The sequence below is a fragment of the Odocoileus virginianus genome, chromosome 1 (assembly GCF_023699985.2).
Source record: "Odocoileus virginianus isolate 20LAN1187 ecotype Illinois chromosome 1, Ovbor_1.2, whole genome shotgun sequence".
Classification (NCBI taxonomy): domain Eukaryota; kingdom Metazoa; phylum Chordata; class Mammalia; order Artiodactyla; family Cervidae; genus Odocoileus; species Odocoileus virginianus.
The window spans coordinates 20,205,844-20,222,779 of NC_069674.1; the positions used below are offsets into that span (position 1 = coordinate 20,205,844).

The 16,936-nt window shown below is 42.9% G+C and overlaps 1 protein-coding gene across 6 annotated transcripts in view; it reads right to left on the bottom strand.

Annotated features, from left to right (window-relative positions):
• The window catches only part of LRGUK (leucine rich repeats and guanylate kinase domain containing), a 162,501-nt gene that overhangs the window by 79,653 nt on the left and 65,912 nt on the right, over nucleotides 1-16,936 (bottom strand). The window contains exon 16 of one of the 6 annotated variants that reach the window (XM_070465613.1): nucleotides 1,155-12,519. The exons of the other annotated variants lie outside the window; for them this stretch is intronic. Within the exon in view, the coding sequence (XP_070321714.1) occupies nucleotides 10,694-12,519 (1,826 nt within the window). The 3' untranslated portion in view covers nucleotides 1,155-10,693. Of the gene's footprint in view, nucleotides 1-1,154; nucleotides 12,520-16,936 lie in introns of those variants that run through there. 6 annotated transcript variants of the gene reach the window in all.

A 16,936-nucleotide genomic window follows, 5' to 3' on the forward strand; every position in this document is an offset into this window, starting at 1 on the left:
CATCTGCACAGTGATCTAAAGTTATAAAGGAAGGCATTCCAATACCTTGATACCTTTGATATGGGACAAAAGCATATCAGGCAGAGAATGGCTTTGTATAAACACCCAGAAGCATGCTTAACACAACTGAATTACAGTAAAGAATTCAGCATGGCTGAGGCAAGGCAAACAAAACAAAAAGAGACGGAAGGGCTGACTGAATCCTATATTCATTAAAACAAACAAAACCCAAAATATTTGTTCTCTTGATGAGACTCTTAGAGCATTGTAAAGAAAAAAAAAAAAGAATAGAGCATTGTGAAAAAGATCAGATGAATCTGAAAAAAAAAAAAGATGAAATTTAAAGAAACAGAAGCTATAATTTCCATAGAAATGATCCTCTCTATATAAAAGCTTACTTAATGTATAGTATTTGTGTCAGGGTCCCTTCTTCCAGCTTTCTCACCCATAAGTCAATTGTACCATAATGTAAACAAACCAAGTTCTGTCCAATGATACAATGGAGCTATAATTCAACAGATAAATGTCTTAATGATTTCTCAGCAACAAGACATTCTGGGTAAAGATAATGTGTTTAGATTACTATTATACTACATTGAAATGCCACTACTTTCCAGACTTGGACTCCTATAGTAAAGAGTTTCATACAGTTCTTAATATAGTTTCAAATGTCTTGATACATTAATGAACAAGAGATATTACTTTTCAGTTATTAAAAAAATCATAATTACTGGTTATAATACCCTGCAACAAAGTTTCTTAAAGTGATGTTATTCAAAGTATCTAAATTAAAGTCAAACTTGAGGCAACATTAAATTATATATATATAAGTCATTGTACAGTCCACAAAAATTACCAAGTTCTTCAGTATATAAGCTATTATATTTACTTAAACACCTACAATGAAGCATAAATGAGTTTACTGATGCATAACAGATTTTCAAGTTATTTTATGGATTGGTATCATTACCAAATACAGGAAAATATAAATGAAATATCTGGAACAACCAGAACTATATCTCAAATGAATTCAAAATAACTTAGACTTTATTTAGAATTACACCCTTTTGCAGTGAATTAAAATAATATTTATATAAGATGTTTTAAAAATGAGCACAGAATCCAACCAAATAATGAATGCAGTAGAAGCCATGTACGTAAAACATTTGTGTATATTTCATAACACATTATTACACAAACGAAATAAGACCTTGTACTGCAAAAAAAGATGGAAGGAAAAAATGTTGATGATCTGATATCATAGGCACATAGTCATTTTAATAACTGGTAATAAAATTAGAATTTGGAAGTCAGATTGCAAATATTTTTAAAAATAAAAATCCCTATTTCAATAACCAATTTTTCTATAGCTGTTAAGATTGCTTGTTTAGCAAAGCAACTAAGTCACTCTATTGTCTAAAGCCATGAGACTGAACACTTTTTTTTTCTCTTTCTTTTTGGCTGTGCTGGGTCTTCACTGCTGCACGGGCTTTTCTAGTTGCGGAGAGTAGAGGCTACACTCGAGCTGTGTACATCTCACTGTGGTGGCTTTTCTGGTTGCAGAGCATGGGCTCTGAGACGCAAGGGCTTCAGTAGTTGTGGCACATGGGCTTAGTTGCAGCTCCTCGGCTCCAGGGCACAGGCTTAGTTGCTCCGCAGGATGTGGGATCTTCCCAGACCAGGGATTGAACTCATGTGTCCTGCACTGGCAGGCAGATTCTTCACCCTGAGCCAGCAGGGAAGCTCCTGAACACTTTTAAGTATACATATTTTTTAAAACAGTTAAATAAAACTTTGCAACAACAACAAAATAAATGAATCGGCACCAGAGTTTGTCTCTCTTTGAAAACTCATGGAAAACAAACAACAAAAAAAAAGAAAACACATGGAAACGTATGACTTGGAAGTAGGCTTTAATTTTCACACAAAAGTCCTCAGACAGCCAGAATCATTCCTTTCTTTCCCCACTCAAATGGGGCTTAAAAAACATGTTTATTTTGGTAGGAGTGACGTTTTTTTTTTTAATTAGCAAGAGTAATATATGCCTACCATGATTAAATACATATACATATGTAAAATGCAAATAGCTACAAAAATCTCTGTGAAAGTTTCAATGCTGAAATATGTAACCATAAAAAGGACCAGAAACAAATTAAAGCGCAATAATCTGCTACACAATTTTAAATATTTATTTATTTATTTTTAATAGGCTAGTTACACAATTTGTAGTGGAAAATTGCTCAGTGCATTAGAAAGTATTAACAAAAAACCAATGGGGCTGAAAGAAGCCATTTTTTTCCAGGACAGATTTAAATCTTAAAAGTCTTGTCATCAGTTCTTCTGAGAAAGGAATAATTGCAACTAGAAAAACAATCACTTCCCATAATATCCATAATAATTTTCCATAGCAAAATAAGCTTTTGTTGTAGAAAGCTATGAGTCTAAAAATATAGTAATAATGTTCATGTTATGCATGATAAAATGAATACTGTACTACACTATTCTAACAGTAAAGTGCTAAATTCTTTAGTGTCCAATCAAAGGAATAAGCAGTTACTTAAACAGAGAACAGATTTTATATCATAAAAGAAAGCATGTGAATGTATCTTCTAAGACAGAAATTATAAGGTACAAAAAGAATGCTTCTATCCACTGAACTCCATACTTTGAAATATCTTCAGCAGAGTTGAACTAATGGGTTCAGTATTTGGACACTGTATCCAGAATGTCCTAAATGAAACATGTAATAACACTACCCTGAATTTCAGGGTTTTTTTAAATGGATGAGTTTATCAGGAAGTAGTCAAATGACACTTTGAAGGAGATAAAATGTAGGGAAGATAAATTCAAGAGTGGAAATTATGAATAAAATCTAGATGTGTATAGTATTTGGGAAAAGGAGAGGAGAAGGAAAGAGTAGCTATGGCTGGCAGGAAATAGGATAAAAACCTGCAGGAAGCTTGAACACAGATTAAAGGTTTCTTCTCCTTGGATAAATTTCTGATGTGATTTCTGCCCAATCCTACATCCCACCTTGACTAAGTGCGGTCTCTGCTTGCAAGGGCTCAACCTTTAAGAACAACATTTTCAAAGATGTTGTTTCACTGATCACTTCTCAAGCAAATACATCTTTCTTTTATTTCTTACCTTTGCTATCTTTGTCCCTGTAAACTAAGGGACTTTAGATCTAGTAGCTCATAGAAGCCAGTCTTTGCTTCAATTTACCACAAAGAGAAACCAAAATACCCACTGTCTGGTAGTTTCTCCCTCAATCGTATACCTTGATGGCATTTATGATTTAACCAACCTGAAACGTGGAATATAAATGCCTTTGATATTATCAATGACATAATAATGGCAAAAAAATATAGATAACATTTACTGAGCACACTATGTTTCAGGTGCTATTATAAATCTTTTCTGTGTGTACATGCGTGCTAAGTCACTTAGCTGTGTCCAACTCTTTGCGACCCTATGGACGGTAGCCCACCAGGCTCCTCTGTCAATGAGATTCTCAGGCAAGAACACTGGAGTGGGTTGCCGTATCTCCTCCAGAGGATCTTCCCCACCCCGAGACTGAACCCGAGTCCCCTGAGTCTCTTGCACTGACAGGAAGATTTTTCACCACTGAGCTACCTGGAAAGCCCTATGAGAAAACCACATCAGTTGCCAAATATTTCCACCTAGTTTGAACAATGTTGTCCTTTCCAACTGAGGATAAGATGATATTAGAAAAAAAATCTTTGCTGCTTACATGTTAATGTACAAACACACATATAAGTACTTACTATGTGCCAGACATTGTTCTGGGTATTTTTCAATATATTAGCTCATTTAATCCTCACAATAATCTTGCAAACAGATACTACTAGTATCTCCATTTTATACATGAGAGCTTTGTAATTTGCCTAAGGTCACACAGCTAGATTGCACTGGAACTGGAATTTCCAATGATAATTTTGACTCAAATGTTTTCTGAAATCATGGATTTCTAAGGTTACAAACTTTAAAAACAAACAAAAGATCTCCAGCTTCTGCCAATCAGGACTGCTTTCTCATAATCATCTTTGAGATGAAAGCTTTGGCAGTCTAACATTATTTATCATCAACAGAAAGATCTTCTTATTCTCTTTTCTGAATGCCTGGTCAATAAAGAAATAAGATTTCTGGAATGATTATCTTTAAGTTGAACCAAGCAGTTAATTGAGGCTTCCCTGGTGGCTCAGCTGGTAAGGAATTTGCTTGCAATGCAGGAGACCTGGGTTCGATCCTTGGGCGGGGAAGATCCCCTGGAGAAGAGAATGGGTACCCACTCCAGTATTCTCATCTGGAGAATTCCATGGACAGAGGAGCCTGGCAGGCTATACAGTCCATGGGGGTCTCAAAGAGTTGGACACAACTGAGCGACTAACACTTTCAAGCAAGTAATTACATCCATTTACAGACACACTATGATCTGGATGAACCTTTATAGTAACAAGGTGGCCTTCAGTGTTGTCATGGAGCAAAAGGTAAGGCAACCAGCTAAGGACTTAGTGGTTAAAACACTATTGAGCAAGATTTTTTTTTTTTCAACTTAACATAAAGACTTTATACTATGCATAAAAAATTTCAGTATACCTTATCCAGAGCCCTAACACCGACAAAGAGCGTCACTGCTAATACACTGAATCCTTCTATTGTCACAGAAAATAATTCAGTATAAATCATGCCAGTCCATCCCACCTCACCCGAAGACAACCTGAGCAGAGAAGCACCTGGTTGGTTGGCCTCTGAGAACAGCCCCACAGCAAAGCTCCAGAGCACTCAATCCAGGGTCTTTCAAAAACTGCAGGCTACAGACTAAATTATGAAATCAGTTGAGTAGGTCATGAGCAGCAGTTTAAAAAATGAAGATTGAGTAGAATAGGAAGTATCAGACTTTACTGCCACAGTGAAGGTATTTCATTATACATTTGTTTCCTAGGTGTGTTTCCATGTAGGTTGTGCTATCATGAGTTATACTCCCAGATACAGGTTTTGGACTGGAAAGTCTGAAAGTCACTGATCTAGTGAATATGAACTGCAATTTTCTAGCATTAAGCTGTTTAATAAAAGAGGCCACTGGGTTCGTCAAGAGCCAGCATGGAGAGCCAGTTGTAATGAACAGATCAGAGATTATAAAAGGAACCTTACATTCATCCAGTCCAACTAACCACCCAGCCTTGGGAGGCTTTCTGTAAGATTCCCATCACAGAGCATCTAAGTTCTGAGAAGAGCCTGTCTGTTCCTCTGGACATGACTCTGAGTCCTAGAAAGTTTTCATGATGTTGAATTGAAATAGAACATTAGGGGGCTGCTTCCATAGGGACAGCCTTTCAGGTGTGGGAATTTAGTTCTAGACAATTATTTCTGAATAAATACAGGTTTGTTGTAGAAAATTTATAAAATACTAACAAGCATAAAAGAGAAAATTAAAATTACCCACAATGTAACAATCCAGAGCTGACAACTGAAACCATACTAGCAATATCTCCTCAACCTGCTTTCTTCTTGTGTGTGCATGCTAAGTTTCTTCAGTCATGTCTGACTCTTTGCGACCCCATGGACTGTAGCCTGCCAGGCTCCTCTGTCCACGGGGATTCTCCAGGCAAGAATACTGGAGGGGGTTGCCATTCCCTCCTCCAGGGGGTAACCCTCTGGAGGGTTGAAACCTCCTTCCCAACCCAGGGATCAAACCCACGTCTCTTACATGGCCCACATTGGGTGGCGGGTTTTTTACCACTAGCACCACCTTTTTCTTCTTAATACGTAACAGATATTTTCCTCTTCCACAATTTTTCTACAACATGATTATAATGGCAACATACAGCTGTACCAGAACTTTTTTGCCCATAGCTTATTTTTGTAATCCCATTTTGGCTAAATTCTTTCCAGATTTTATTACAAAGACATTAAAATGAATATCCTTGTGCATAAATTATTTCCTTACAATAATTCTTGGATTAGAATTGCTAGGTTAAAGAGATGCAACATTTGAAGGCTTTGACAGACACTGTGAAGCTGCCTCCAGAGAAGTTGTGCCCATTTGCTTTCTTAGTGATGAAACCGAAAGTGCATTTACTTTCAGCCTCACCAAGACTAGGCATTCATTCGTTTTCCATCTTTGCCATTTTGGTACCCCCAAAATATCTGTTTTGACTTACGGTGACAGTGAAAAAGTTAAATACCTTTTGACATGAGTTTTCGTCCATTTTTATTTCCTCTTTTGTAAATTACCAAATTACCCTTTGCCCAATTATCTTTTGAGATTTGGAAATAACAGATTTAGCTCTTTAAATATTTGAAGAAGGCTCTTGGCACCCAGTGGAACTATTACCTCTGTTGATTTGAATACTAGGTAGCAGACTTCTTCTAAAAAGCTGAGGATTGTATTAGCTAATAGAGAGACCAAAGTCCACAGCATTGTCTTTTTTCCCCCATAAAAATCACTTTGCTAAGGCACAAAACAAATGAAAGTGATATGAACTTTGTTTGTAAATGTAGATGGAAAATGACAATTTTTAAATATTTATATTCTATGATTAAAAACCAGAAGCATCCCTGATGCCAAGAAAATCAATAACAGCTGTTAAAAATCTCACACCAAGAGAGGAGACGACAATCTTTTCTACTCATTTACTTGAACCACAGAGAAAATATCCAGCTGCACTGACTCAGAGACGTTTATATGACCAAAACACAAACCGGACACCATCATGGACCCTAGGGAAGGATGCTAGAGCTTCTTCCAATTTAGAAGATGGGAAACTTGGCATCTTATTTTGCATTAGAGCCCTAATGAAGATGCAGTCCCGAATTCCTTAATGAGCCTCCAAAACAGCTGCTCAAGGAGGAAACCAAATCAATTTCTAACGTTTTTTACTTAAGTGAGGTATTTGTGCCTCTAAAATGCAGGTCAGAAAAAAATGGGTGCTTATCCTGATTTTCCTCCTCTCTTTCACAGTCTGCACTCCCCCTACATCCAGTCCAAATATCTCGAATCTGCCCATTCCTTCAATGATGTGCCTTGTTTCAGCCCCTTAGCATCGTGTCAGGACTAACGCAACAGCTTTCCAGTCACTGTTCTGGCTATTTTATCGCCCTCCTTAAAGTGATCTTTATGCTGACTAGATGACAGATGCCCCCTAAGATAAAACATTTAACCATTCAATGGCTCCCCACCGTTTTCTAACAGATCAAGTTTCCAGGCTCACTAGCATAGCACGAAGTGCCCTTTGGATCTGTAAATATCTACATATACCTATAGCTCTCCTGACACTTGGGTTCTTAGAAGATGCCACGCCTGCTCTTACCTCCAGGCTCAGGCATATGCTGTTCCCTTCTGAAGGAACTTCCCTCCTCTCTTGTCAGCCTGCTGACTACTCTGCAACCTTGAGGACTGAGCTGAAGGGTAACTTCCTCTTGGAAATGTTTTCTCATCCAGTTCTCACATCCCAGGCTGAATCAGTGTCCTTCCTTAGTATTCTTCTCGTGACATTCTGGAAAAGTTAATAAATGAGTTTTCTTCTCTATGGTGCTAAACCTACCCTCGCATGCTGTGGGGCCTCCAGCTGCCCCAATCACATGGTGTTGTAATTGTGGGGCTGCTGGGGCTGGCAGGCGGCCCGGATCTGGGTTTTGGTTTCCCCTGAAATGGTGGGATTCCCCGCCCCCATCAGGTAACCTGGAGCCAGCCAATCAACATGCACCTACCAAGAAAAAGGGAACCTATCAGGGGAAAGCTGAAAAGCCCGCGAACGCCCAAGTTTGAAAAAAGCCCGCGAAGGTTTGGGCCAATAAGATTACTTTGCAAACATGTAACCAATCGGCTTAAGCCAGCTACCAACTGCTTATGCACACCTTATAAATTGGGTAACAGCTTGAGCTCAGCACTCTCTGACCCCGTACCACTGCGTTGGACGCGTGGCGGGAGCCCTGACTCGAGTCAGCAATAAACTTCCCTTTTTTTGCAAGTTGCATTGTCTTGGAAGCCTTCTCTCTTCCCGCTCCGGGATTCAGACATCAGACATAACAGTAATGAACCCTCTTATCTGTCTCCCTTGATAAGAGACAGAGCTCCTTGAAGTGTCCTCATCATCTCATTCTATGTAGAAACTATCAAAGTGTCTGGCATATATGAAGTACTCAATCCATGCTTGTCGGAGGACTTGAACTAACTTCATAAAAATAAGTTATGATATCTTAAAAAAATTCACCTTATTATTTTCATCTTAGACAAACCAGATAAATCCGAGGGTAATTATTAGTATATCACAGGCTCTTCATCATACAAGAGGAGTCCTGAACCATGGATTGTAAAAAATATCAATTTTCTCTACTGCACTTGAAATAACATTTGACCTACATACAATTTTGGGGGGATATGTGTTAAGGTAAGACATGCCTTTCGTATAAGATAAAGACATATTTATACAGGCTACAGGTAATGTAGTCATCAATGACATTTTTAAAACATGGGATACCAAACACAGTTTAGTATGATACCGAACACACAGTAAGAGTGCTCACTGTCTTGTAAATTCTTCAGAGTCAGATCTTAGACTGGCTGCTTTGTTTAGTTATTCTCTTTCATGTGAACGACGGGATTCACAGAATGGAACTTATTGAGTATATCTAAATGTGCCCCTGTCCCCAGCCAGAGTAGACTGGCTGAAGAATGAGCATCTGACTCACACTGGGCCAGAGAACATCCCTGGAAAAAAAGAGAAAAAATATATATGTATATTTTAATTTTTGGATCAAGGGGCACCTAAGCTAATCCCTCCCTGATAGTGGGAGCTGCCAGATGTAAAACCAAATGTAAATTTTAGGAGTGACTGATGGTCATATTCCCTGCCAAGTGCAGAAACTGATTTAGAGTCATTTATGTCATAGAGGATGAAGCCAGGATGGAGGCAAAAACAGAGATGAGAAATGGGAAGAGTCCTGGAGATGACAGAAGTCTAGGAGCTGACAAGAGTCCAGTAGATGATGAAAATCCTGGAGATGACGAGCTTTGGATGTGTTGAAATGCTCCCCAGTCTCTCTGAGGTTCTTCTGCTGCCCTGCCCTCCCCAGTTTGGCTTTGTGAGATATTCCCCTCCCTTTCCGATAGATTTGTGCAAGCTGGCTCAGGTTCGATTCCTGACACTCGCCAGCAAAAGAATCCTGATGGTATGAACAGATAAACAAAAAACCGATTTGCCTCAATTTTCTCCCTCCTAATTCTTTTAGCCAGCTGGTTAGGCATAATGAAGGCATGGGCTAATTTACTTGGGGTTCCAGTTCAATGAGAGAAAGAAGGTGTTCATTTCAAATAAAGTCAGTTTCAGGCAGTACATGCCAATACAAATCTGAAGCACTCGATCACTTGTCACGGATGTCAAAAACCTGTGGGATTGGAATGTTTGTGGGAGAGACCAAGAAACTACAAAAGATTCCTTTCTCAGAGTTCTTTTTGCTTTTGAACCCTTGATAATGCAAGAAGCGTGAGAGAATTTGCTAATCTAGAATGAATTTTCCCAATAAAGAAGTCTGAGCATCGAAGAATTGATGCTTTCAAATTGTGGTGCTGGAGAGGACTCTTGAGAGTCACTTGGACTGCAAGGAGATCAAACCAGTCAATGCTAAAGGAAATCAAGCCTGAATCTTCATTGGAAGGACTGATGCTGAAGGTCCAATACTTTGGCCACCTGATGCAAAGAGTCAACTCATTTGAAAAGACCCTGAAGCTGGTAAAGATTGAGGGCAAGAGGATAAGGGAGCAACAGAGGATGAGATGGTTGGATGGCATCACCGACTCAATGGACGTGAGTCTGAGAAAACTCCGGGAGATGATGAAGGACAGGGGAGCCTGGCATGCTGCAGTCCATGGGGTTGCAAAGAGTTGGACACAACCTAGCGACTGAAGAACAGCAACAAAAGAAAACTTAGTGGCTATAAGGCATTGCTTCAGACAGAGCCTACAATCATATTGGAATTCATTTAAGTCTGGACACAAAGCATCTTTGCTGATAGCAACCCTTCAGACCTGCTCTATTGGCTGGAGCAGGGGAACCACTTGCTGGCATACCCCACCGCCACAGGGCTGCTTTTCCAGTCTGCGATGGCAAGCCTCAAATGAGATACTGAAGTGTATAGATCGGCTGCCTTCTAAGAATCCAGTGGTGGGCCTTCCCAGCTACACTGACTAGGGGTTGCAGGAGGAAGCTTCTATATAGACTGTAAGGCCCTGACCATAGCTTTCCATGGCTTTAGAGGGCACAGATGTCAATGACCTGGTGGCCCCAGAATGGCTCACACCTTGGTGCTCTGACTGCCCCGAGCTCGAAGCCTTCCCTTCCAGTTGCCCTGCTCCCCAGCAGATGCCTGATTCTGGGCTGCAGCCAGGCTGGTGTTCCCTGGGGCTCCCCTGTGTTTCCAGGTGCCTCTCTCTTTGGTTTGCTGCCTGGAAGCACGGTCCCTCTGGACAGAGCTCGGCCCAGTCTGGCTGGCTCCCTGCTTGGCTTGCGTGTCTTTGACAGGCTGCTGGATGGGGGCCATGCCATCCTGCTCTGGAGGATCCGAAGAAGTCTCTCCTGTCTGAGACCTACCCCTTCTGTGATCCTCTTTTTTTCTCCTCGGATGCTCGCAGGTAGCAGAGCCCTCCAATGCTGACTCTGCAAAGACCTCCTCACTCTGGGGGGGTCTCACCTTCTGGAGTTGCTTGATCACCACTGAGGGTAGTTGTATTTTCTTGAGATAATCCTCCAGAATCCTGTCTTTTCAAAGCCGGTCCTTTCTTTGACCTGGCTCCCTTCTGAACCAGGTCATCTGCAGGGAGGTTGGCATGGACCTTTTTCCTGGAATGAAGTACATTTCCCCTTTTCTCTTCTTGGACCTGGGCATCTTTAGGCACTGGTTCAGTGCCGGGTGGTTCAGGAATGTCTGGCGTCTGGACTTTTCCTCTCCGATTCCCTTGAGGGCTCCGGGGAGGGCTGGGGTTGGGGTGGCTGGGGGTCTTGAGGGGGGTTAGCTTCCTCTGGGATTCTGGCTGCAAGGCTGCACGGTGGCCTCCAGGTGGCGCCCTTTTCAGGTGTGCGGGCCCTTTAGCTGTCTCTCTGTGGCCAGGAAGTTTTTTTTTCCTAGCTCCTGTGGGCTGTCCTGGCTCGTGGTTTTGGGGTGAGGCATGCGTATCTGGAATCTTCTTGCTGGAGGAGTGGCCTGCCTTGGGAGTCTGCCTTTCCTTGGCAGACCTCGAATCAGGAGCCATGTTCTGAGGCAGCTGTTCTGAGAAAGGAGTGGAAATTCGGGGGAGCTTGATTAAGTGGGTCTCCCCTTCCTGGGGTGGGTGGGGGACAGCTGATGGCTCCTGCACTGGAGGACTGATAAGAGGCAGTTTCACCTCCTGGACTTTCTCTTCCTGGACTTGCTGGGGGCTGGGGCCCTGATGGGGGCCCGGGTTGGGTGGCTGTTTGGAATGGGGGGAGCTGATGAGAGGAAGTTTGCTGGGGTCTTCGTCCTGAGCTAGCAGGGGCCTGGGAGAGGGAGTCACGGTTTGATCTGAGGCTGTTCCGAGGGCCTCATCCCTGCTGGGTGACAGGAGTTTGGGTGTGGGCCTCCGACTCTGGAACGGAGCAAGGACCCGGGGCTGGGGCAGCCTGGTGGGAGCCAGCCAGCTTCTGGGAGTCAGAGTCACGGGGTCCCCCCTGTCCTGGGTCTGTGGGGTATCTGTTGAGTCCTGAGGATGTGGCATTTCTGGGTAAGGTGTGTCGACCCGGGCAACTTCCGCTTTGGGGACACCCTCCTCGGAAGGTTCTCGAGAGTCTCCCGGAGGTGGTTCAGGAATGACCTCGTCAGGGCCAGAGGGATCTCTGGGAGGATCATGATGGGAACTGTTGGCTGGCAGGCTGGCTGACCCGGTTTCCCCTTCCTGGATTCCCTGGGGGCCGAAGGATGCTGGGTCAGATCCCTGTGGAAGTTCGGAGCAGGGAGGGCTGCCGGGGGTTACCCTGGCCTCCCCTGATTCTTCATCCTGAGCCAGCTGAGGGCCCTGGGCCGGCGGTGGGTCAGGATGCGGAAGAGACCCTTGGGAAGGAGTGGCAGGCTGCCCCTCTTCACCTGCTTCCACCTCGGATGTCCGGGCCTCATTCTCAGGCAGATTTGTGGTTGCTGTTTTTGAAGAAAGAGCTGATTGTTGAGCATCTCCTTCCGTCCGGCTTGGGGATAAGTCTTGGGCCTTCTGGGGAAGACCAGGCGCTGATGGGCTGGGCTCTGCGGGAGGCTCCGTGCTGACCTGGCTCTCGGGAGAAATCCCCTTTGGAGGGGCTGCTCCCTCCTGAGTCAGCTCCTCATTCTGGGAGGGAGCCAGGCTCTGATTTTCAGGGATCTTTGTGGGGATCTGCATTCCAGAGAGATGCTCTGTTACCTGGCCATCCGCTTGCAGTTTCGCCAAGCGCCTTAGGGATGGAACCAAGTGTGCTGGCACCCCAGAGGCAGTCTTCTTGCTAGAGGGAGCTCCTGCTTTAACATAAAAAGAAGTTAGCTAGAAAACATCTTAACAAATGCAACAATGTAACTTTAGAAATTAATAACCAAAAATATCTTTCCTTGGTTTGTTGATGCACATAGGACCTTGAAAAGAATAAAATTACACATATAGAAGAACTTAACGATCCTTCCTCCTTGGTATACTAAGTGCGTAGAATTCTTTTAATGGAATCAGAACAATTTTGGGGCTTCTCATGTGGTGCTAGTGGTAAAGAGCCTGCCTGCTAATTCAGGAGACATAAGAGATGCAAGTTCGATTCATGGGTTGGGAAGATCCCCTGGAAGAGGAAATGGCAACTCACTCCAGTATTCTTGCCTGGAGAATCCCATGGACAGAGGAGCCTGGCAGGCTGCAGTCCATGGGGTCGCAAAGAGTCAGACACGACTGAAATGACTGAGCATGCAGAGTAATTTTTAGTCAAATGAAAGCATAGACGTTTATGAATAAACATGAAGAGGCTTCTTCACAGAACTGACATTTATATTCAGGTCTGAGAATGGGCCAGAATATTTTCTAAATGAATGACATTTTCATTTCACCAGCTTAGAGGTCAATGCTACTTTTCACAGTAGAAACTAGAGGATGGACAGCTAAGCCAGACCAAGTCCGATTGGTTTCCCTGTTCCGTGGCCTTTTTCCTTGTCCCATAAAGAAATTGTGAGCTCTGTGACGAGTACCTAGCATGGTGCAGAAGCTCAGCAGACTCTCAGTGAGTGGGTGATGAATAGAGGGAGGAAGGAAAGAACAGATCCAGTGGGATCCCACAATGCGCCATGGCTCAGGGACATGGCACCTGAGGCTCCACCATCCAAGCTGCTACCCCATCCCCACTCCATCCACCCCCCCCAGGGCAACCTCTTCCCACCAGGTCCACCCTGGCTCCAAAGGTGACTCTCAGAGGCCAACATCTGTGCCGATGTTGCAGAGAGGGGTTGCCTTCTTCAGTCACCTGCATGACAGCACACGTGAGTCCGGTCTCCTGGACACAATCACCTCAGCAGGCACTCATTCAGGACAGGACCCCTGGTGTATTCTGGTGGCCCATGGATCACTGTAACCCAGTCCTTAGGACACGGCTCTGAAAGGCTAGTGATCAGAGGCGGCACTCCAGTCTGGAATAGCCTTCAAGAAACCAGCCTCAGCTGACCTTGGGGGAGACTGGCTACTCAGAGGCCAAACCACATCAGACCTCTGAGGGGAGCCCAGAGTGGTCCATCTCCAGGAGCCAACTGGGCTCCTGGCCACCGGTCCCTCTCCTGCCACAATGCAGGAGGCATTCAGACCACTCCAGGTTCTCTCTGAACCTCCTAGTCTGGGTGTGCACCCCGTGCATCCAGTCAAGTCAGAGGTAACCAGGGACAGGAAGGAGAAGGGGATAAAGGAAAATTTTGCCACGTGGGCAAATTTTCTGAGGGGCTGCCCTGTTCATCTTTCTTAACATCCTAGTTTATTACAGTTATAAATTAAAATACGAACTTAGTCAAGAAACAAGGTTAAAATAAAATACAACAGTTAAAAAATATATCTAGAATAGGTAGGTTCATAGAGACAGAAAGTAGATTAGAGGTTACCAGGGCCCAGAGGTAGGGTGTTGGTTATTGTTGAACAGGTATAAAGTTTCTGTTTAGGGTGATGAAAAATACTTAAAATAGGTAGTAGTTATGGTTTGCAACATTGTGAATATAAATGATACCTTTAAGGCGTACACTTAAAATGGTTAAAATGGCAAATTCATGTCTTAACCACAATAAAAAGTATTTTAAAAAACAGAAAATTCTAAGAATGGTGAAATCCAATGCTGAAAGTTCTTTGAGCCCTCCTGGTTTCCAATAATCAGATACACAAGGATTTTTCCGCCCCACTTTCACAATTTAACCATTCATATAACTTGGCAAATGATACCAGGCCCCTCATTAGAGATAAAGGCACCACTTTATGGACTAGTAAATTGCTCAGTTTTCCCCTTGCTAGACTCATCAGCGCCATCATCATTTTTCTCTATCATTAGTCAGAATTCTGAATAATGATTTTCAAATAAAATGTTGTTTTATGATCTCTGTAGTGAGAACTCAGGGTGGTGGTTGGATGAGCTTTTTAAAAGCTTTACTGGAAGTACTGACAATTCCAGAAATCACTTGTAAAGAGACAAAACAAACCACATATACTGGGTTGTAAATATAGTGAGTTTTCCCTTATTTTATACACATTATATTGTTTACTCAGGATTTTTTTTTAACCTCCCTGGTTTAGAAATGAATATTACCTGTATTGTTGTGTGTGGGGGGGAGGCAATTCTGTACCTTAATTGATATAGGATAGCATCATCAACTCAATGGACATGCCTTTGAGCAAACTCCAGGAAATAGCGAAGGACAGGGAAGGCTAGTGTGCTGCAGTCCATGGGGTGGGGAAGAGTTGGACATGATGGAGAGACGGAACAACTAAAGAACTTGAGGATTTAGAATTACTCTGTGCCCAAAGTTATTATTTTATATTTACACTCATTAAATGAAAATTGAATTAGTCTCTCCTCCAGTGAAGGTTTGCACTTGTGGGTCCAGGCTGATGGGTTGCTATAGTCAGAACTGATAAAAATTGGACTTACTTTCTTTACTTCATTCCACTCTCACATCATTAAGTGTAGAATTTAAAATTGCATTCTCAAGTACAAATCAGTAACATGAAATTACTAAAGATAAAGCTATGTATTAGCAATTCAAATGTTTGGCAATCATTTTCCGTTTGCACTGACACAGGATCACTGCTTCTATGAAAACACCACTGGCCATCAGATTTTTGTCTGCAGTGCACAGTGAAGCTGACCATACAGATGGACAGTTCAGGCCCATTGCGGAAAACCTCAGCTCTGGAAGAACAGATTTTAATGTGTTCCAGAATATTATATATAGTTGTTTTGGGTTTTGCTTCTTAGAAATGGGAGTACTAATCAAATTAATGATTATTGGTGAAAGTTTGAATGCAAAACTGAGGTTGCCTCTTTCCAGTCCAATTTTTTAATTGCTAAGGCAAAACTGGCTTCATAGAATCTTAAATATTTTAAATTTCAATTTCTTACCTTTGACAGCTTAATTATACATGAAAGTGATTCCACCATACTAAAATTATGGAGTTTTGCTTTTCTGGATTCCATTTGCATGCATGAAAGTAAGGAAAGTCTCTATATAGATACACCTAAACCGCAGGACTTTGACTCAGGGTGGCCCAGCTCAGGAGGGAGGCCGAGAACCGTGAGCCAGCTGAACCTGTGGCAGTGGCCCTTCTGACGCTCTGGGCCCTTCTCAGGGAGTCACGAGGCTCATCTTAGGTGATTACGGCGAGGCCTCGCTCTCCCGCAGTGAACCTGTTACCATCTGCTCCACGCTCCCTGGCGCGCACCTCGCTGCCGGGAGACTCAGGGGGCCGCTGGCTCCACTCTCGGGCCACTAGAGACAATGTATAAGCTTCTTAATGAGGACTGTGTTAATTAGAATTTTTAAATACTTGAATAATATCTGGCCTCCACAAAATCACTTTATGTGCAAATTTATCCTTAAACCATCAGCTGAAAAATATACCTTCTTCCGCAGACGAACTGCATAAATCATATAGAGTGTTTGGCTTCTAAAGAAAATACATGATTTTCCAAATAGTAAGCTTGTCAGAAAAACCGGGGTCTATGAAGGCCAATGATTTGATACAGTAAGTACAAACCCTCCTATCTACTATTAAAAGCTGGGACTCTATTAGTCAATAACTGGACCGCCCGATTTCAGGTATTAAATGTATCAGAGAGTGAGAACACTTTTCCAAATTCCATAAGTCATGCTTTTCATTAAATCAGACAGGTCTAACCTAATTAATCCAAACAAATGGAGTTTCATAAAACCGTTTAAAACAGAAGTCTATTTCCTTATGCACACATTATCTGGTCTATTAACTTGCCAAATGGCACATTGCAATCACCAGTCAGTGTTCCTGATGGCTGCAGAGTGAGACGAGCTGTGCTGGTGGGGGGCCGGGGGGTGGCCACACCCCACACCCCATCGCCCTGGGTGCTAAGTCCTGCTCGGCACTCGCAGTTTAGAGGCGCCCTCGGTGCTTCTGGGTCTCCGCTGCTCGGAACTGCTCAGGCTCACGGGGCTGACTCATGGTTCTCCCAACCCACGAGGGGCTGATTTAAAAGCCAGAGACACCAACTTATTAATTTACAATGGGAGATGGGCCTGGTGCAGGGATGGGGCAGGGTGCTCTCACCTAGGGGACAGCCCCATAGGGACAGGTCCACGCAGGGGACCAAATTAAACATCAGAGGTTGCTGGGCTGGCTAGCAAAGATTTAAAGCAAAGGGAGCCATATTTCCTCAAGAGAAACTTACATGGAGCTTCC